This window comes from Odocoileus virginianus, chromosome 5 (assembly GCF_023699985.2).
Source record: "Odocoileus virginianus isolate 20LAN1187 ecotype Illinois chromosome 5, Ovbor_1.2, whole genome shotgun sequence".
NCBI lineage: Eukaryota > Metazoa > Chordata > Mammalia > Artiodactyla > Cervidae > Odocoileus > Odocoileus virginianus.
Window position 1 is genome coordinate 40,774,430 of NC_069678.1, and position 22,424 is coordinate 40,796,853.

The 22,424-nt window shown below is 35.8% G+C and overlaps 1 protein-coding gene across 1 annotated transcript in view; it reads left to right on the forward strand.

The window, feature by feature from the left end:
• Positions 1-22,424, forward strand: part of COL24A1 (collagen type XXIV alpha 1 chain) — a 350,400-nt gene that overhangs the window by 56,342 nt on the left and 271,634 nt on the right. The window contains exons 7-9 of the mRNA XM_070467179.1: positions 12,865-12,909; positions 20,720-20,773; positions 21,994-22,038. Of these exons, the coding sequence (XP_070323280.1) occupies positions 12,865-12,909; positions 20,720-20,773; positions 21,994-22,038 (144 nt within the window). The remainder of the gene's footprint in view (positions 1-12,864; positions 12,910-20,719; positions 20,774-21,993; positions 22,039-22,424) is intronic.

Sequence of the window (22,424 nt, forward strand, 5' to 3'; positions counted from 1 at the left end):
TAAACTGTTATTTTCCAAGGTTGATAATACCTGTGGTTCATGAAATTAGTATTCCAGAAAGTGAAAAACTATTGATAAAGGGTAAGTAGTTACTGTGTAGAGGAGTGTATAAAGAAATACTATATAGAGAAATTTTTAAAAGACTGGTTTTAACTTTTAGAGCAGATTATCACTTTTAACTTTGAGGTTTTACTTACTTAAAGCAGAAGATACTGTCTTCCAAAGACTTATGCACATATTATGAGTCTTGGCTCATCAATATTTTAAAATATTAAGAATATGTAACTTTTGGTCTGTATAAGTCTAGTAAAGTGAGATAGTGTGAAGTTAAACAAACTGGATCATTGATTACATATCTTTCACAGACTTCTTTTCTCTTATACAGTTTGTTCAAACTTTAAAAATCAGGCTTGTAATGTTAATTAATAGAAATAGACACTGTAGAAGTTCAGTATCTTGCTATGTTATCAGTTAGCAACAAACTAAATTTTCTTTAGAGAAGGTTTAGTTGAAACTATTTAGAAACCAAATTACTTTGAGATTAATGAAACATCCATAGTTCACTATGTTTTGACAGTAGTTCTAAACAGTGTTGAAATACTTGAGATGAGTTTGTAGTTTTTCTGAGAATGCATCCCCTCTTCTCAGAGTATGTCTAATAATGAAAACTGTATACAGATTTTTAAAAAAACAACTATGCCAGGAAAGGGACATAAGGACTCAATCTAAACCTAAACTAATTCTCCACATAGCAGGCTTAGAACAAGTTTCCATCACACTTTCTATGTGCGTGGCTTACTTTAATGTGAATGTGTGGTAGAAATACACCCTCAGTGAGCTTGGTAGACTGTTCTTGTGGTTTGTATGAAGTGGGAAAGGACCAGACTGAATATTGGGTAGAGCGTTTAGGTAGGTTATGAGCTGTTTTATGGGATTTACTAATTTGAGTTCATTTTTTTTAACCACCTAAGTCATTCTCAGAATTACTTCTTGCAAATAGGATCCATGCTAGGAGAACCTAGAATAACAGTTCATATTTGTTATAACCCAGAACTCCTATTCCTTCATCCTTTCAGTTCTACTGCTAAAATGCCACAATAATTCTGAAGGTCAAGACAGGAACTTAAGTCATTCATTCTGTGCTAAACTTAACATAAGCCTAGAGAGGTTAATTAATTGCTCAGGGTGACTCAGAATGATAGCAGGACTGAGAGATAAAACTTACTAATACTGAATTCATTGTGCTTTTAACAGTCTATACTTATTATGAAAGATAACTAAATTACTTGGGTTTTGATTAGTATGAAGTTTATTACATATTTTATCAAACTATTTTTGAATTATAATTATTATATAAATATTAATAGCTCCTTTATTATGTGCAATGTAGACTTATCTGCTTAATCTTCTTTTTATCTTAAAAACAGCACACATTGAGACAGATACTATGTTCAGGATTCATAAAAAATTTAATTGAATTATAAAATGGTTAAGTCATTTATTCAAGGCCATATGACTATTAATTGACAGGACTCAAATCCAAGTCATGACTGTTCTCTTAATAACTTCAAATACTATTTCCCCATTAATATTATTCATTATACCAATATTGTTATATGTGTGTTTGATTACTTTTGTCTCAAGCAAAGTAAAATGTTTTTTCTTGAAAGCCAAGGGAACAAATACAGCTTTGGGTAACAAATAATAATGAGTTAATTGTTCTTTTTCTCTGGAAGTATCTGAAAATATTTCAATCCTTCAAGTAATCTTTGAAGTGCCTGCAAGAAAATTGTGTGTAGAAATATAGCCAACTCATGAAAATTTGAGTTAGAAGATTAACATAAAATCTTCTGAAAACTGGAAATAATATTGACACAGAAATAACAAAGCAAGTAAATCAGCAGCAATTTTTCTTCACTCTACTGTAGATTATTTTGGGTTGGTTTCTGCCTTTTCTGCTTTTATCTCTCCCCCCTTGACTTTTTATAAACCAGTGTTACACCATGTTTAACAAGCAGTGTGTTTCCCCAGATTGACTGGTTATATTGCCTCAATTTAGCAACCTTAATATAAGTCTTATTTTCCTAGGAACTGAAGTATGTTTTCACTTCCCGCTAAGTGTCTAGGCTTGTGCCAAAAAGCAGATAAGTTGCATTGAGAGTGCATGCTGGGTTGGATGAAAGACAAGAGTCATAAATCTGAGCTTAGACTCCACATGAATTTTTAAATTGGATTTTAATATAGTTAATCAGTTGCTACATTAATATTGGAAGTCTGCTATTTAAAATTGTAAGAACATTAACAATGATTTCAATTGAAGTCATTTTTCTAGAATCAGGAGGATAAGTCAGATGGGAGCAGTTAAGTACATCTTATCATGAAGGTATAACTCAGGACAATTGTGAAATATGAGGCACATGTTTTAAAACAGATTGTTATGCATAATGTATGGCAGTATTTTTCTGAATGTCCAACAATTCTATTACTATGTTTGTAGTAATAATATAAATCAATGTGCATTCTTAGGAATTAGTTAAGTTACAAAAGATCTTTCCATTACATCTTTCCCTTTCCAAGTTGGAAAGGCTGAAAGAGCTGAAAACATCAAGTGGACTGCATTATGATTTATCAGTCAGTCAAAACCTATACAGTTTTTCATAATTATTCAAAGCAAGGACAGTATTAAGGAGATACAACAGTACTGAATTTTGATGAGGACAACAATAAAAAGAAAATCCATGCCTGGAGAGAGAAATAAGGAGAATTCTTATTTCCGTAGACTATAGGTCATCTTCTTGTCTGCCCAACATTCCTATAAAAATCTGCAGAGTCACATTTTTACTTGATGTTGGTTCCCAGTTCAAGCTTAGCACTGAGAGTCTAGCATAAAAGCCGCTGCTTAGGGGCTGTGCTGTCGCCACTTGGACCATCTCTGCGCTGTGCCTTCCCACTAATGGCAGGGGAAGCTGAGAACAAGGCGACACGTACTGAACTTCCCCACAGGCAAGCCGTGCCTACCAAGTGGTATAATTTGTGGGACTTCAGAAATGTTCCTTTGCCCAGAGTTATTTCCCTCTTGTGATTGACATTCTAACATTTGCGATAAATTCATTTCGCTAAAGGTATTTCAGTTTCCAGAAAGTTTAAAGAAAAAAAATGCTGTCTTCAAAAAAAAACCTGTTATCAGTCATATAGCAGCGTTTCAAGAATTAGTTTGCCCTCCTCTTTTTCTCCATGAGAACTAGTTGAGAAGCACTACAACTCGACTTGAAGGGGGCTGAAGTAAAAACTGAGTACTAGTTAATGGAGGTTGTTGTTGATGTTTAGTCACTAAGTCATGTCTGACTATTTGCGATCCCATGGACTGTAGCCTGTCAGGCTCCTCTGTCGATAGCATTCTCCAGGCAAGAATACTGGAGTGGGTTGCCATTTCCTTCTCCAGGGGATCTTCCTGACGCAGGGATCAAACCTGTATCTCCTACATTGCAGGTGGATTCTTTACCACTGCGGCATTGTAGGTCAGTGTTGTGAGGAGTTTGGGACAGAGGTGGGCAGGAGTCTATTGTGGGCATGAGGGAAGTATGTTCCAAGAAGGAGGGGAGATAGGTAGATTAGAGAGGTTTGCACAGTCTTCTTCCTATAATTTGTCTTAATCTCCCCAGTTATCTGTTATCACTCTTCTTTATAATTTTTTGCTTATTCTTAAAATTTCAGGAACATTATTGCCTTACCTCAAGTAGTAGTAGGTTGGTGAAAAAGTAATTGTGGTTTCAGATGGTGAATTTTATATCATTATAACTAGGCTCAAACACATCTTTATTAATCAAAATAAGAACCATTACAATTAACACATTTTTGCCAACAAGAAATAAGTTTGTTTATTTCTGTAGTGTAAAAATCTGTGCTGCTAGATTTGACAAATTCTTGGAAAGCATTTGCTGCTTCCTGCTTGCTATGGAAGACTTTTTCCTGCAAAAAGTAGTTGAGATTCTTGAAGAAGTGGTAGTCAGTTGGCAAGAAGTCAGGTGAATATGGTGGATGAGGCAAAACTTTATAGCCCAATTTGTTCAACTCTGAAGCATTGGCTGTGCGACATGCGGTGGGGTGTTCTCTAGAGGAGAATGGGCCCTTTCTGTTGACCAGTGCTGGCTGCAGGTGTTGCAGTTTTTGGTGCATCTCATCAGTTTGCTGAGCCTTCTTCTCAGATATCATGGCTTCACCGGGATTCAGAAAGCTGTAGTGGATCAGACCGGCAGCAGAGTGCCAGTAACTAGAACCTTTTTTGGGGGGCAAGTTTAGCTTAGGGAAGTGCTTGTGAACTTCTTCTCGGTTCAGCCACTGAGCTGGTTGTCACTGGTTGTCATATAAGAGCCACTTTTCATTGCACGTCACAATCTGATCAAGAAAAATGGCTTGTTGTTGTTGCATAGAAGAAGAGGTGATACTTCAAAACCATGACTTTTTTGACTTGCAGTCAGCTCATGAGGCACCCACTTATTTTCGCTTTTTCAACTTTCCAATTTGCTTCAAATGCCAAAAGTTGGTAGGATTGTCAACATTGAGTTCTTTGGCAACGTCTTGTGTAGTTGTAAGAGGATCAGCTTTGATGATCCTCTCAGTTGGTCATTGTCAATTTATGATGCTGGCCACCACACTCCTCATCTTCCAGGCTCTCCTTTGCAAAACTCCTTGAGCCGCTGCACTGTAGTACAAGTTATCAGTTCCTGGGTCAAACGTGTTGTTGATGTTGTGAGTTGTCTCTGCTGCTTTAGGACCCATTTTAAATTCAAATAAGAAAATCACTTGAATTTGCTTTTTGTCTAACATTATTTCCCTAGTCTAAAATAAATATAAAATAAACAACAAGTAATAAGTCATTAGCAAAAAAAAAAGCAAGAATGCACGTTAGGATGATATATAACATAACCACATTTAAGAATGTATTCCAATCATATCAAACTGCAAACTTCAACAATGCAAAACTGCAATTACTTTTGCACCAACCTAATACATTTTCATGGTTGTTGATTTTTTTAAATCTCATTCTGATTTCTTCCTTAGGTTTCCTTTTCTATCAGCTATGGCTGGTTTATCACTATTTCTCATTTTTTCCATAGGTTTCCCTGATTATTTTGGCCAAACATGGATATAAACCTTTGTATTCCTCTTGGCATTGCTGACATGAGTCCTGTAGTGTGTGACCAATTATTAGATACTTGGACCTAGTCTGTAGAGGAATGCTATTATATTGTAGAAAATGAAATTTTAATATTGGCTTTCAGATAATAGTGCATTAGGAAATGAAAGGAAATATATGTGTGATTTAGGGGTCCTTAAGTGCAAGGACTGTGTTTTATTCACTGTGGTATTTCAGCACAGTGAATGTCACATGGCAGCCATACTATTAGTGAATGAATGAATGCTGCTTGGAAGTTTATTTTTATTGGAGCATAGTTGCTTTACAATGTGGCATAGTTTTCTGCTGTACAGCAAAGTGAATCAGTCGTGTGTGTGTGTGTGTGTGTGTGTGTGTGTGTTTATATGTCCCCTCAACAGAGCACTGAGTTCCCTGTGCTATTCTGTAGGTTCTCATTCATTTTCTGTCTTATACACAGTAGTGTGTATATCTCAGTCCCAGTCTCCAAATTCATCCCAATTACTGCTTTGAAAATATGTTCATCTGTACCATTTTTTTAGATTCCATATATGTGTGTTAATATATGGTATTTGTTTTTCTGATTTTCCTGTGTGATAGTCTCTGAGTCTGCCCACATCTCTGCAAATAGCACAGTTTCATTCTTTTTATGGCTGAGATGCTGGGAGGGGTTGGGGGCAGGAGGAAAAGGGGACGACAGAGGATGAGATGGCTGGATGGCATCACCGACTCAATGGACATGAGTTTGAGTAGACTCCGGGAGTTGGTGATGTTCAGGGAGGCCTGGTGAGCTGTGATTCATGGGGTTGCAAGGAGTCAGACACGACTGAGCGACTGAACTGAACTGAATATTCCATTGTATATATGTGCCACATCTTCTTTACCCATTCATTTGTTGATGCTGTTTATAAGTTTAATTGACTGTTCCCTTTCACCTAGTACCTGTGGTTGTCTTCTTCCTAAAGCAGTGCTTCTCAAGTCAGTAACCCTTCTCACCTGTCTTCTTTTCCCCTCAGTCCTCCAAACACTCTCCATCCCATTTAGGTAGAGTGAGTAGAACTAGTTAACTTGCTACTATTATTTCAGTGATGTTGCCTTTCCCGTGATTATGTGTAAGGATAGCCCACCTTTGCTCAGCTTGCGGAGACTAGACAGAAGCAAAAGATACAAGGAAGTTGCTTCAGACAAAATGGTGGTTTTGAGATAAAGTTTGTCACTAGAATTCTGCAGTTGTTTTAATCACATCATTTTGTCCTATAGTTCATTCAGGAAACCAGAATTAGGTAAACAAGATATAGTTCCTGTGTTTAAGTAGTTTACTGTCTAAAAAAGTAAGTAGATACTAAAGTAAATCACAAAAGTATATTAGTCTATAACAAGTGCAGTGATGAAGATGGGAAAAAGTTTTTGTAGCAGTGATTGAAGGTTACCTAAACTTAAGATTGTAGGTGGGGGAAGTGTTTAGAGAACAAGGAAAGAGGCAACATCTGAGGTGCATCTTGAGGATGAACAGAAGTTATCATGATGATACTGTAGTTAGTAGACATGTATGCTGTCTACACACAGGTGATGACATAAACCAAGGCTTGGAGGCAAGAAGCAGGTCCTTGTTTGGAGATTATAAAGTTTTAGGCAGGGTGTGTCTGGAAATAAGGTGCATTCAGGGGTCAAATCATGAAGGAGCTTGGATACCATGATAGAGCATTTCCCATATGGTAGAGAGCTACTGAAGGGTTTTAAGAAGACGAATGCCAGAGGTAAGTCATTGAGTCAGCAGAATTTCTTTGGTGTTTTTGTGGATTCTAGAGAGGAATGCTTCTACTTTTCTGAAACCTAAAGTTTAGTTAAGGAGGCTCAAGATGGGAAAACAGAGTTGATAATGCAGAAGTTGTCTTATACCATAGAGGGTAGTTTCTCATACATAGGAAAAATCTTTATTTTAGTGAATATAAGTCCTTCCTATTTAATGGGGGAAAAATTTTTTAAAAATTCATATATGAAGTTGACAACATGGAGATAATATCATTGAGACTCTTTCTCAATACATATATACAAGCATTCCTCACTTTGTGTGGTTCCGGTATACACAACTTTCACTTACCATGGTTTAATTAATACCAGTCTCCCAACAACATGGTTCAAATTTCACTTACCACAATATATTAACTGTGATTAGCTGCATAAAGTATAAACTTTGCTACTGGTTCTTCAGCTTACAAGTCTCTGCATAAATAGTAAATGTGCATCAAGATCAGTGACCAGTCACATCTCTTCATTCAGAATCTGTTGGTGATTATACCGTGTACATCTGTTAGTTACTACACAGATGGCAGTGTGTGTCACTGTGTTGCTTCCTTCTCTCTGTGATGAACTCATGTGACATTTTACATAGATGGATAATCAAAAAAAAAAAAAAGAAAACCTGGTAAACAAGATGAAAGTACAGTGAAATAAAGAAATAGTGAAACAGAAATTGAAATTAGAATTGAATATAGATGGAATTATAGAAGAAATAGCTGATCCTGGAACACTGCTGCCATTTGAGTTAACTCTAGATATGCAGAGAGAACTTAGTAAAGGTGAACTTTTGACATAAGAGGAAAGGGTTGTGATGAATAGGATAGAGATGTCCCAGAGGAGGTTACAATAGCAAAAAAAAGATCTTCATATTAGAACTCTTGGACCTATTTCATGACACTGAAAGTGCAAAGGATGAAATGTTGGAAGTTGACCTATACTTAGAAAGGAGTGTGACAGTTTGCCAAACCATAGGGATATATGTTTGCTCAGTATGGTTCTTTATACAAGAAAAGCACACTACTCAAACTACTCTTCATAAATTTTTGCTAAGAAATGGAACTTTAATTTTCATGGTTTCTAATGTTTTAAATTACACTGTACTAAATTAATCTTAGTTTAACATTTTTTTCATCTCCCTATACAAGTGTAACTGACAGACTTTTTAACATTTGACAAAAATTTTAAAGATCACAGACTTTCCCCCATTATTAATATTTCTTGCATGGTTTCAGACTATATGCTCAGTTTTATAGATCTCTAGTACCATGCAAAGCAAGAATGGTTCTGTATGTAAATGGTTCCACTATTTTCCTTATGGATAAATATTTTATTTATTTATCCAAAATTTAGTTACTTGGGGAAGTTCAGGTATATACTTAAAGTTTGTTTCCTTTCCATCCCTTAATATTTCTAATTTTGATTCAGTTGTATCTTTCTTTTTTGTCCTGTGTGGTCAAATGTTGATAACCTATTCAAATTAGTGTTAAAAGAAGTATTAAAATTAAAATCTCTCTATTAAAATTAGATTCTAAGCCCCACTTATTATTTGAGTTTTTAGCAAGGCAACTTTCCGTCACAACAAAAATCAAGACAACCCTATAACTCTTAACACTGAGTTTTTAGTCTGTTCTAAAACAATTTGTAAATTTTTCTATTGGTACTTAAGAAATGCGTTCGTTTCATTTTCAGTATATTCATCAGAGAAAAATCATATGTTGTTAGTTACTGGACCTTTTTTGTTCTTCCTATGTGGGTATAGGAAGAACAGTGACTCTAATATTTTCAAAAGACTATGATATAAACAAATTTTAAAATATAAGCAGTCAGGTTCTTAGATTGGAGCTATGTCAAAACTTGAATGTTGGTCATTTTTTCCCAGAAACATTATTTCCTTCATTTTTTTTAAAAAATGTTACAGATTAGCATTTAGAAAACAAAGGAGGCCTATAGTCACAAATTAGGGAATAGGGAGACTTTTATACAATAATGGTGCTAACTCCAGAATATTACAGTAGAATAATATTACATTGAAAAATAACAAAAAGATATTTTCTCCCACTTAGAACCTTTATTTCAATATTAAGAGAGTTGAAATATCATATTAAATAATACTTAGAATCTATTTTCCCCCAAATAACTTAAATTCCTCTTCGTCTTTACATCAATTCATTTATTCATCCAGACCTTTCCATCAATTAATTGATAAGCACTTACTATGTTCTAAACACTGAGCATATCATATTAAAATCATTTAAGAACTTAGGTTTAAACTCTTTGAGGAGCTCATATACCATCTCTAACTCCACCCTCAAGTCTAATTTATAATCATGTCTCACCTAGGCTGTCATAATAGCCTCCTACCTGATCCACCCTCTTTCCCTTCCACTCATCCCAGAGTCCCCATATTTGTTTCAGGTCATATGCCCATGGGAACCCGAATCTGGTTTTTCTCTGATACATACATCAGTGTTACTTAAATTCTTCCTCTGCTTCAAAGCCTGAATTGCCTCTTATAAATGCATTTGTTTTTCATTGAATGAAGGGTGAAAAGAAAAAAGTGAATTTCTTAACAGATTCTAGTAATTGCAGAATCCTAGCAGGTTAAAGGAAATCTAGCAGTAGTTAAATTCAGCCCAATCGTTTTACAGATGAAGACTTGGAAACTCACGATATAACTAGCTACTGGCAAAGCTGATCTAGAGTTCAGTGTGCTTGGTCTTTTCATTATTAGTAGTAAACCAACCAAACCAAACCAAACCAAAAACATTTTGTGTTTCACTTAGGCTCTTTTGATTGCAAAGAATGGAGACAGGCTATCTCAAGGAAGAGAGAATTATTTCAATCCTCTCTACAGCATTGAGGGAAAGCGGAGACCCATGGAGTCTAAAAATATGTATTGTAATATGACTTGGTCTCATGGAGACAGGTACTGATTCAAAGCAGCTCTGAGTATCTTAGCATTAGTTTGCAGCTCTTTTACTATACTTTTCTGTTAGTATTGCTGCTCCCCTCCTCTCTCTGCATCTGCCTTTTTGTGTTACCTGGTTTTCCCTCTGACAACAACTTTCTTTCTCAATATAGTTTCTTTTCACAATAATTTTTTAAGTTGTACTTTGGTTTTCTTCTCTTTCTCTTATCTTTCCTCTTTGTCAGTCTTTCTAGCTTTAGCTAAGTACCTAAATCAGTCTTTCCTTCCTTCTATTCCCTCCTTCCTTCCTGTTGAACTTATTTTTAAAAAGATTTTAATTGGCCCAGCTTGACCCTGTTTATGAGAAAGTCTCTATTCCAAGTGTCCTTATAGGCTACTGGCCAGACTTCATACTGGCTTCCCTTAGATTGAGTGCCATCTCCTGTGGCTGAGGTAGAGTAGGAGTGAGCTCATGAAGAAAAGATCATGACTGTTCGGTGTTGCCCTCTTATTAAAGGCTGTTGATGAAGAAGAATCTCTTAGGAAGGAATTGTACATTTAGAGGATATTGTGGTCAATGTGTCTACTTCACTGTTATAAACTGCTTCAGGGAAAGAAAGCTAACAAAGTTGTAGCACCACTGTGTTTTGTTTCACCAAGGCTGAGGAGGGAAGAATCTCTGGTCAGAGAAACAGATAGTGGCCAAAGAAAGGGAAGCATATAATTAGACTCAGCAGTACACAGAAATAAAAACAAGGAAGTAAAGATTTAATACAGGTTTTTTGTTTGTTTGTTTTTGAAGAAAAGGAACTAGGCCCATGGCAGAGAGTTTCTCTATCTATATGCCTCTCACTCTGGCTCCTCATTTGTCATCTTCGTGACACTCTCCTAGGAACTGCATCCTTCTAGAGCTGCTGCCTCATCCGAGGGGGCTGCAGCCACTATTTTAGTGCTGAGGACATTTATTATTTCCCAGGATTAAAAAAGTAAAAAAGCTAGGTTTGTGGATATTTTTTATCTGTAGAATCTTAACATTTGGACAGCTGAGAACAGTGTTCCCTGTTTTGTAATTAGGCTGGTATTTAGCTATCTTTTTTAAAAAAAAGTATAAACTCAGAGTGAAACTGTGGGTGTAATAGAGGCCATTGGTAAATGTGTAACTTTAATAACTCCTTTTGTTGATTTGTCTTGGTTATCTACAATTGAACATTTGATGAGAATGAGACTATCCTACATTTGAGTTTGAGACAAATATAAAGGCGTATAAAGTAAGTAGAAGGGCAGGTTACTAAGCTCATGATGAATCTGTCAAACCAACATAATTCCACCTTACTACCTACATGACTTTGGTCATATCATTTAATTTCTCAGAGAATTTTCTCATCTGTAAAATTGGAGAAAGAAATGGCAATCCACTCCAGTATTCTTGCCTGGAGAATCCCATGGACAGAGGAGTCTGGCAGTTTACAGTCCATGAGGTCTCAAAGAGTCGGACACAACTGAAGCGACTTGGCATGGCATAAATGGGGAAGATACCTGCTTCATAGGATTGCTATAGAATTAGCCACTTCCTTGTTTTTGTTAGTTTATTAGTTCAGGGAAGTTTCTTTGTACCTTCCTTCTTTCCCCTCCTCTTTTTTCCCATATTCTTTCTTGTCACTTCTCTGATTTTTAATAGTCTAATCAGGAAGGAACAGAGCTCCCAGAGGACAGGCCATTTCCTCTGCACTCTGGTTTTTTCCTTCTGTTATTCCCTTGTTACTTCTATGCTTACATTTACAGATAACACAAAAATTTTTGCCTCCAACTTGCTTTCTTACATTTTCTGATCTTCTCTCTGGTTCCCAAGAGTCTCTCTACTTAAACATTTTCTTATGTTTTAAGTTTATCATCTCAGAAACTGCTTAAATCATTTCCTTATTTTTCAAATAGGCATTTTCCCATTGTCTAACCAGAGTATAATTTCCTTCTCTAATTCATGAATTCGTGTCCATAAGTCCTCAGTGATGAATCCTGAATGACTCTTCCCTCTGTTACTCTATATCCTGAAACCCCAAAAACGCATCTTCAGTTTGCTGTACGTTACTTTGAAGTTTCTGATATTTGTAAACTATGATTTATTTCAGGTTTTTGGAATTTGCTTAGAATTCTGAGATTCTTTTAAAAAGGAACTTTCTTTTGTTCTTTTGTATACAGCAAAATCGAATAAACAAGGTTGCCATACTGATTGTTAATTAGAGCTGTATAAATATGCTGATTCTTTGTTCCTGCCTTTTTTTTTTTTTTTTTTTAGCATCCTTCCTTTTGCTCATAGAATATCTTTCTAGAGCATAAAGGTTGTTATCTCTTTTATATCTTTGAATGTTGATGATAGAGATTAAGATTTGACTTTGATTCTTATTTGGAAAATCTTTTTTGTTACTAATGTCATTTTTTAAAAAAATTGAGTTATAATTGACATATAACATTGGTTGTTGATTTCTTAGATAGCCTTATAAACCTCCTTTGGATGGACTTGAGCAGTCTCTTTTATTCACTCATTCACAGAATGTTATGACAATGTTTTAGAGAAACTGCATGAATATGGTCCAGTTTTTCAATAATTACAAAGAGAATATATCTGAGAGCATTTCATTTTGGCATTAATGAACTAAAACCAACTTTTAAAAAGCTGCAGCAGAATTGAGCAGACCTATTGCTAGATACCAGCCTTTTATAAATGATGCTGTCTTTTTATTCAATACTATGTAACCATTTTAGTTGCCAACAACAAATCATTCAAATAGCATTCAAAATTAAGAATTATTAATAAGAATATCTTATTTAATAAAATTAAATTGTTATTAAATTAAAAGGATAACATTTAATAAGAAATAGAATAGTAATAATTAAATTTGCATTAATGAGAAAGCCGAAAGTTGGGGTGAATGACAACTGTGGTTAGTTATTGGACTCACAAGGGTTTACTATTCATAGCATGTCTTCACCTTTACCGTTGCAGGGTCTCAAAGGGCATCCAGGACTCCCAGGACTCCAAGGGGAACAAGTAAGTATTCTTCCTTTGTCAGACTTGCATCTCTCCAGTGAAAAAAATACACAGTGGGAACCTCCATTGAGAGATTATTTTTCCACACTTAACTCTTTAAGTTTTTCTTAATGCTTTTAAGGAAACGCTTTTTTTAATGCTTATTTTTTTCTTAATGCTTTCAATTTTCTTAATGTCTTTTTCCTGTCAATTTTTCTTAATTCTTTGACTCTTTTAATACAGGAAAAACTTCTAATTTATTATCTACTAAACTTTGTTGATTTTTTTCATATCTTAGACTGACTTTCAACTATCTGTCTAATATGCTCCAGAACAGCTGTTTTAAACTTTTGTTATTCATAAACTCTTGTGAGAATCTTATAAATGCTGTGAACCCTGTCCCCGGATTATCCATACATATGCACACGTGCACACACACACACTCTCTGATTTTCTTGTATGTTTCAGGGACTTGCCTGTTCTCCAAAGTCTATTCACAGCTGTTAGTTCCCTACCCTTGTGTGAAGGAATGCAAATAAGTTTGATAAAAATCCAAATTAGAATGGCAGTATGCTATATTTTGTTCATTCCGTATATACACACATATGTTAAAGTCAAAATAGTTTGGGAACTGTTTAGTTTCTAATCATGTTATTTCTTCTTTCTCCCACCAGAAAATAATATATCATTATGTCACAGGAAAAAAATAAAGTCAAATTTCTTGTTTTCAATACAATGTGTACTAGGCCAGTATGAATAAATCAGTGAAAAGTGTGGGAGATTAAATACTTACTAAGGTGACAAATCATTACTGGAGATTTAGCAAAGAGCCTCAGAAAGCCCTAAGGGGAGCTCCAGAAAGAAAAGTGATGGATTATCCCTTTAGGAAAGACAAATAAAGAAATAAAGCCAATTTTTTCTTTTGTTCATTCATGTTAGAGGAATAGTAAGCTCTGTTAAGTCCCTGAGGCACAGTTTTTCAAGATTGCTAACTACTGGACATGGCAAGAAAAGCAATATGTGTATTTGTAGCAAGTACAATCTTAATTTCTTCAGTACTTAACAATCTCAAGTACAAGATCAAATGAGTGCTGAAAAGCATTTGAGCATTTGTAGGAAAAAAAAAAAAAAAAACAGAGCAAGAGGAAAAGAGAGATTAGATCCTGGGGAAGGGAAAAAATTCCTAGAACACTGCTTTGGCAGAAATGTGTGGATTCCAATGAAGAAAACCTGACACATCACAAGTTAGTGAAAAACTGACCGTTTGTCAGTACTGACCAATTTTCTCATAACTGCTCTGTTATCTAGCTCCATTAGAATACATGTCCTAGTTCTGAGGGTGGTATGCTTGTGAGAAGAGTATAAAATCAGTTTTAAAGATCGGAACATGTATTATTGGAATCAGTTCTATTTTATATAATTCTAGAAGAAAAAAGACAAAATTGGTGATAACTGCGAGGAACAACTAAAATCATTTTGCATTTTAACTGTTGGAAACACTGTGGACATTAAGAGGAACATGACTAATTGCTAGGAGACATTCCCTTCTGGAAAATTTGTAAATATCTATTAACTGGCCAGAAACATTTAGGAAAGTAATTATATCATCTGTGTAAGCTCTAGTATTAAGAGCTGTCATTTACTGAGTCTTTATTGGCTGCCAAACTGTACTACTGTTAACTGGAACTTCAAGTAGTATAATTGTGTATTGAATATTTCCATATGTTAACTCATTTGACCCTCCACAACACTAAGAATTATTATAGTTACCCCTGCTTTTAAATACATTTTCCCACATAGTTCTATTTTCTCTACATTATAATCCTGTGACCTAGATATTCCCATTGTATTGTACTAATGAATAAATGAAGACATAGGGACAGACCCATGCTCACAGTGTTTGGACTGTCAATGAAGTCTGACTCAGAGAGTCAGCTTTAATCCTTCAAGTGAGAAGTGGGATTGGGGCAGGTTTACTATTCCTGATTTTTTCAGGAGTGGAGAGATAACCCTGTGTCTAAGTTACTCCAGACAATCTACAGGTTAAAGTGAGCCACTTTTTAAATGCAGAGTGAATTGAGTTACAGTATTTCTTTTGAGTCTTTTGAGCTCTATAGTTGTCCGAGTGATTTTAGGGTGTGGTTGGCTTAGAGTATGTTTATGCCGCACACAACTGCTGAAAGCTTACTTTCTGACTTTATTTACTGCTGCTCCAGAAGAGCGGGATTCAGTCATCGAATAGAGTCCTTCTGTGTGTTTCTCTGTGCAGCTGGAATGTGTTATATCTCTACATGTTGTCTCAACACCCTCTATGAAAATCTGTTCAATATCAGATTTCATTTATGTCTTAAAACAGATTGTTTTTTAATTGAGTCTGGCTAAACTAATTTGACAACAGACTGGTTCCAAATAGGAAAAGGAGCATGTCAAGGCTGTATATTGTCACCCTGCTTATTTAACTTATATGCAGAGTGCCTCATGAGAAACGCTGGGCTGGAAAAATCACAAGCTGGAATCAAGATTGCCGGGAGAAATATCAATAACCTCAGATATGCAGATGACACCACCCTTATGGCAGAAAGTGAAGAGGAACTAAAAAGCCTCTTGATGAAAGTGAAGGAGGAGACTGAAGAAGTTGGCTTAAAGCTCAACATTCAGAAAACTAAGATCATGGCATCTGGTCCCATCACTTCATGGGAAATAGATGGGGAAATAGTAGAAACAATGTCAGACTTTATTTTGGGGGGCTCTAAAATCACTGCAGATGGTGATTGCAGCCATGAAATTAAAAGACACTTACTCCTTGGAAGGAAAGTTATGACCAACCTAGATAGCATATTTAAAAGCAGAGCCATTACTTTTCCAACAAAGGTCCGTCTGGTCAGGGTTATGGTTTTTCCAGTGGTCATGTATGGATGTGAGAGTTGGACTGTGAAGAAAGCTGAGTGCAGAAGAATTGATGCTTTTGAACTGTGGTGTTGGAGAAGATTCTTGAGAGTGCCTTGGACGGCAAGGAGATCCAACCAGTCCATCCTAAAGGAGATCAGTCCTGGGTGTTCATTGGAAGGACTGATGCTGAAGCTGAAACTCCAATACTTTGGTCACCACATGCGAAGAGTTGACTCATTGGAAAAGACCCTGATGCTGGGAGGGACTGGGGCAGAAGGAGAAGGGGACGACAGAGGATGAGATGGCTGGATGGCATCACCGACTCGATGGACATGAGTTTGAGTAAACTCCGGGAGATGGTGATGGACAGGGAGGCCTGGCATGCTGCAATTCATGGGGTCACAAAGAGTCAGACACGACTGAGCGACTGAACTGACCTGAACCTAATTTGGCTAGGAAACTAATGAAAGGGAAGGTGGTTGCCATTAACCAGAACCTACAGAATAAAATCAGAATTTTATGTTTATTTTGCTCTTTCCTATTGTCATAACCAAATATAAGGTTTTTGTGGAGGTCTGGCTATAGGCCTGTATGTTTTAAGGTTGGATGGGAAATAGAAGAAGTATTTGTAAATAGACTGAAGCAAATCTCATGATTAGAGGGCTTTCCTTTGAGTACTACTATAAGTTATTTACACTTCAAACCTCCACTAGGGAGACAGCCTTTAATGGTGATCTCTGGAGTTAGACTTGCTGATTTAAATTCTGACTTTCTAAATAGCTGAGTGACTTTTCACTGGTGGCAAATACATCGTGTCTTTATTTTTTGCATCTGTAAAATAGGGCTAATGATATCTACCTTATAGGGTTTGGGTAGATTAAATAAGATAATACATATAAAATACTTGAAATTGTGCTTGGCATTTAAGTGCTCAATAAACATTATAGGAATAAAATATATACTATGTAAATGTTAATAAGGCAATTTCTAGTACATAAGTATAGTTTCTGAAATTCACAGGATATAATCTCTACATGTAGATGAGAATTTTCTGTAATTCTCAGATCACTCTTTATTCACATTCTGTTAAATTTTTCATTGTCATATATATGTGTGTGTGTGCATATACACATGACAACTTCTGTCAGATCATCTGGATTTACATTCAGGATCTGCTACTTACTATGCCATCTCAGGCACATTTCATAACTTTTGTGTATCTTTCTTACTTCAAATGTAGAATGAAGAACATAGTATCTATTGTAGCTGTAAATCACATTGCATGGTGATGTGATTAGCACATAAAAACGTGTTGAAGTGAAGTGAAAGTCACTCAGTCATGTATGACTATTTGTGACCCTATGGACTATACAGTCCATGGAATTCTCCAGGTCAGAAGGAGTGAGTAGCCTTTCCCTTCTCCAGGGGACCTTCCCTACCCAGGGATCAAACCCAGGTCTCTCACATTGCAGGTGGATTTTTTATCACCTGAGCCAAAAGGGAAATCCAAGAATACTAGAGTGGGTAGCCTATTCCTTCTCCAGTGGGTACGAACTGAGCTATGAGGGAAGCCCAACACACACAAAAAAAATGTCAAGTAAATAGTTATTGTTGAAGCAAGGAAAGGAAGGGGGAGAGAAAAGGGAGTAGACAAAACTGAGAAATGTATTCTGAGAAAAGTGGAGAGAAGGACATATTAGGAGAATACGAGTCTGATAGAATGGAAGGGTGAAAACTTTCAACTGTTATCCTTCATTTGCCTCTTTCTTGGACTGTTTTTCTCTAGATTTTTCAAATTTCAGGAATTTTATAGTGTTTCTATGGTTAAACTAGAGAAATTAGTACAATCTTCTGTATGCTTCAGAGCAGAGGGGCAAAGGACTAGTGTCCTTTGTATTAGTATTATTATCTAATACAAACAACCAACAGGAAGAGTTTTTACAGAATAAAGAATCTATAAAAATTATCACTGTTATCATCATTTCAGTTCAGTTCAGTCACTCAGTCGTGTCTGACTCTTAGTGACCCTGTGGACTGCAGCACACCAGGCTTCCCTGTCCATCACCATCTCCCAGAGCTTGCTCAAACTCATGTCCATCGAGTCAGTGATGCCATCCAACCAGCTCATCCTTTGTTGTCCCCTTCTCCTCCCACCTTCAGTCTTTCCCAGCATCAGGGTCTTTTCAAATGAGTCAGTTCTTTACATCAGTTGGCCAAAGTAGTGGGGTTTCAGCTTCAGCATCAGTCCTTCCAATGAATATTCAGGCCTGATTTCCTTTAGGATGGACTGGTTGGATCTCCTTGCCGTCCAAGGGACTCTCAAGAGTCTTCTCCAACACCACAGTTCAAAAGCTTCAATTCTTTGGTGCTCAGCTTTCTTTATAGTCCAACTCTCACATCCATACATGACAACCAGAAAAAACATATTTGACTAGATGGACCTTTGCTGACAAAGTCTCTGCTTTTTAGTATGCTGTCTAGGTTGGTTATAGCTTTTCTTCCAAGGAGCAAGCATCTTTTAATTTCATGGCTGCAGTTACCATCTGCAGTGATTTTGGAGCCCCAGAAAATAAAGTCTTGTCATTGTTCCCATTGTTTCCCCATCTATTTGCCATGAAGTGATGGGACCAAAGGCTATGATCTTAGTTTTCTGAATGTTGAGTTTTAAGCCAACATTTTCACTCTCTTCCTTTACTTTCATCAAGAGGCTCTTTAGTTCTTCTTCAGTTTCTCCCATAATGGTAGTGTCATCTGTCTATCTGAGGTCATTAATGTTTTTCAGAAGTCTTGATTCAGCTTGTGTTTCATCCAGCCTGGCATTTCGCATGATGTACTCTGCATATAAGTTAAATAAACAGCATGACAATATACAGCCTTGACGTACTCCTTTCCCAATTTGGAACCAGTCTCTTGTTCCATGTCTGGTTCTAACTGTTGCTTCTTGACCTGCATACAGATTTCTCAGGAGGCAGATCAGGTGATCTGGTATTCTTATCTCTTTAAGAATTTTCCACAGTTTGTTGTGATCCACACAGTCAAAGGCTTTGGCACGTCAATAAAACAGAAGTAGGTGTTTTTCTGGAACTCTCTTTTTCAATGATCCAGTGGATGTTAGCAATTTGATCTCTGGTTCCTCTGCCTTTTCTAAATCCAGCTTGAACATCTAGAAGTTCACAGTTCACGTACTGTTGAAGCCTGACATGGAGAATTTTGAGCATTACTTTGCTAGCATGTGAGATGAGTGCAATTGTGTGGTAGTTTGAACATACTTTGGCATTGCCTTTCTTAACATTTCTTTTTGGCATTTCCTTAGTTCACAAGTTATGTATTAGACCTAAATGAATGAATGAATCTTGTATCAGTGGAAGACAGTAACAACATATGAAGGTATTTCTTCTCACTTTTCCACAGGATTCTGCAGCAAGTTTACTTTCTTATCTGTTTGAGTCTCCATATATCAGCCTTCCTTGAGTAAACTGGGTCTTAAATCAGGCACAGAGGTGGTCAATTCAAAGTGAGTTTCCCATTCAAAATTGCTATGTGAACTTTTAGATATACCTATGTCATAATACAGGTATTTAACACTTAATATCCATTTACCTACCTTCTGAAGCTTATGCTCTGATAATTAAGGAGAGTTGCAGGATGGCTGAGACAAGGAGTTCAATCTGTAAAGATACTGGTTATTACATAATGTATCAACTCTTTCTCTAATGTAAATGTTTTTTTAAAATTCATGTATCACTGAATTTTTTTATCCTATGTTTATCTGCATTTATCCTACATTTAAGAATCAGTATCTCATTTAGGTCCCTAATCTAATAGTTGTATTCATTTTTATTTAGCAATTTATCTCATTTTCTTTTTTTTTTTCAATTTGAAAGCAGTCAATGTTTCTTAACTGACGAGATTAGAAAAATAATCATGGTAGATACCTTAGTTCATCCTTCTATTAAGCCTGTTGATATGGTCTTCCCTGTTGGCAGCATCTCCAGCTTCTACAAAATGCATGGCCCTTTTCTTCATCTCACCTCACGGAGAAGACAGTTTGAAGGCCCATAGGAAGTTGTTTGCTTCTTTGAAATGTTTTCCAACAGTACTGATCTCATGAATCAGATGACCTTCATGCGGATAATGCCATATTTGCCAAGAGACCAGTGACCAACACATTATCTGTCAGGACAATTCACTGCTTGTTGATTTTGATCAGTTAATTTACTGACTTCAGGTTTGGGTAACCCCATGCAATGTATTCTTGCCTTGAGAATCCCATGGACAGAGGAGCCTGGCAGGCTACATACAGTCCATGGGGTTGCAAGAGTTGGACACAACTTAGCGACTGGACCACATGCAATGTATGGGTCCACCCTTCTCAGCATGTTAATTGAAACCTTGTTGAGCTTCAGGAGGTGCCACTGAACATCTGACAGAGGCAAAGTTGCAATGCCTTTCGAATCTTTGATATCTCTGTTCCTGATGACAAGTGCCAATTTGGGTTCTGTGGGCACATAGAAGTTGCTGGCTTTTCTTGCCGTCCTAGCCATTTGAATTTCAGTTCTGTACATCTGCTTGCCTTCTTTGTGATAGGGCTTAGCTTTTTCATAGATAAACTTTTTGCCTTTCAAAGCATCTTTTAGGCAAATTATTTCTCAGCACTTGATCTTAAGCTCTGTGAAATTCTTTTGATTTTTCTTAAGGATTTCTGGCATAGCAGGAACCTTTTATTCCTTCTCTTCTGCACCCTCCATGGTTCCAGCCAGGAAAGAGGCCATTTTCATTTTAAATAGATGACTTCAGTCAGATAAGCAACATGCAGGACTCTTCATATTTTTATATGGAAAAATATTCTTTAAAAACTTGGGTATTATGAATACCCCAAGTTTGCTTTCTTTGGCTTCTTTGGTCTTTGCTGTATTTTTTATTATTTTATTTTTCATTTTAGGGAATTCCAGGATTCACTGGTAATATTGGTTCACGTGGTTATCCTGGCAGGCAGGTGAGGTAACTATATTTAAACTTTTCTTTTTATGTCTCTCTTGGTTAACGCATTGTATGTTCCAATTTCAAGAGTTAATGTTCAAATGATAATTGGTTTATTTTATTAAATAATGAATTACTCATAGCAAAATAATTCCAAAAAATTCTAATATAAAAATTGTAAAAATTCTTCAAAAATTTTATTGCAGAAAAATTTTACTTAAAATGAGAGTGGGATTTTTTTAAACAAGTTTGATATGATATTCAATGGAACTTTTTAAATTAAAATGGCCAAGTAGGCTAATAAAATGTTAAACAGTGTTGCTACTGATTTTACAATATTACCACTGACTAAAGTGAAGTAATGATATGAGTTAAGACTCTCTTTGATATGCAGCATTTTTTAATAATGCAATTATAAACACTTGGGACATAGTTGCCAGTGCTATATATACCACTATCTGAATACCTTTTATCTAAATTGGATTCAAGTCTTTGTATACTGTTTTGAAAATTCATATTAATCATTTCATATTTATTTACCTCTAATGTCTAACTTTCTCTAGCTATTTCTTTTTTTTTCTAGTTATTTCATATAGGCTAATAAGAGAAAAAAATTTTCTTTCCTAGGCTTTCATTAATTACTTACTCTTGAAATTAATTGTTCATTTAGCATACTAGAAAACTGTATTTATATAAAATATATGTTTTGTTCTCTAGAATTAGGGAATTGAAAATGCCAGAAGATAATCTAGTGTTAATAAAATTCCATATTTAAACCTTTAAAGTATGTGGAGGGTATTACATGAGTCTTAGTACCAAGTAATGTTTTGTGTTTATCTGAAAAATATATAAATACTCAGACATATGGAAATTTATCTGAAGTTAAAAAATGTACTTATTTTTTAAAGTAGGAATATATTTTAGATAAGTGAATTAGAACTGTTCTAAAAGAACAGGGTTTTCCAATGAGAAATAACTGAAATAATTGTGTCTGACAGTTGTGTTAATCTACTTTATTTAGAAATCTAAAATATATTTGTGTATAGATTATATACATTGGCTTTTTTTGGTTCTGAGATTCTAAAATCCCTAAAATGTATATGGTCTTCACTAAGTATACAGTTCTGAAATTTGTACTTGTAAGAATGATATCTTTTATTTGCCCCTTTTTATTAATTATCAACAACTCTTTAAAAAGTACTAGAGAATGATGGTGATGTCTTTTGTTTGCACTAGGGTTTAGCTGGACCAGATGGTAATCCAGGACCTAAAGGTGTACGAGTGAGTAAGCATTTTCATCGTTTTGTTAAGTATGCTTAACTGTAAGTAGAATGACATATACAAAATACTTATTTTCACACTTCCACACTTCCATTACTTTGGATGTAATGTGGGTTTAGCCTGGAAAGAAGTATACTTATTTTTCTTTTTTAGATTTGGAAAACATTTTTTTTTCTCCCCCCCCCCCCAATTATTTTTATTAGTTAGAGGCTAATTACTTTACAATATTGTAGTGGTTTTTGCCATACATTGACATGAATCAGCCATGGATTTACATGTGTTCCCCATCCTGAACCCCCCTCCCACCTTCCTCCCCACCCCATCCCTCTGGGTCATCCCAGTGCACCAGCCCCAAGCACTTGTCTCATGCATCCAACCTGGACTGG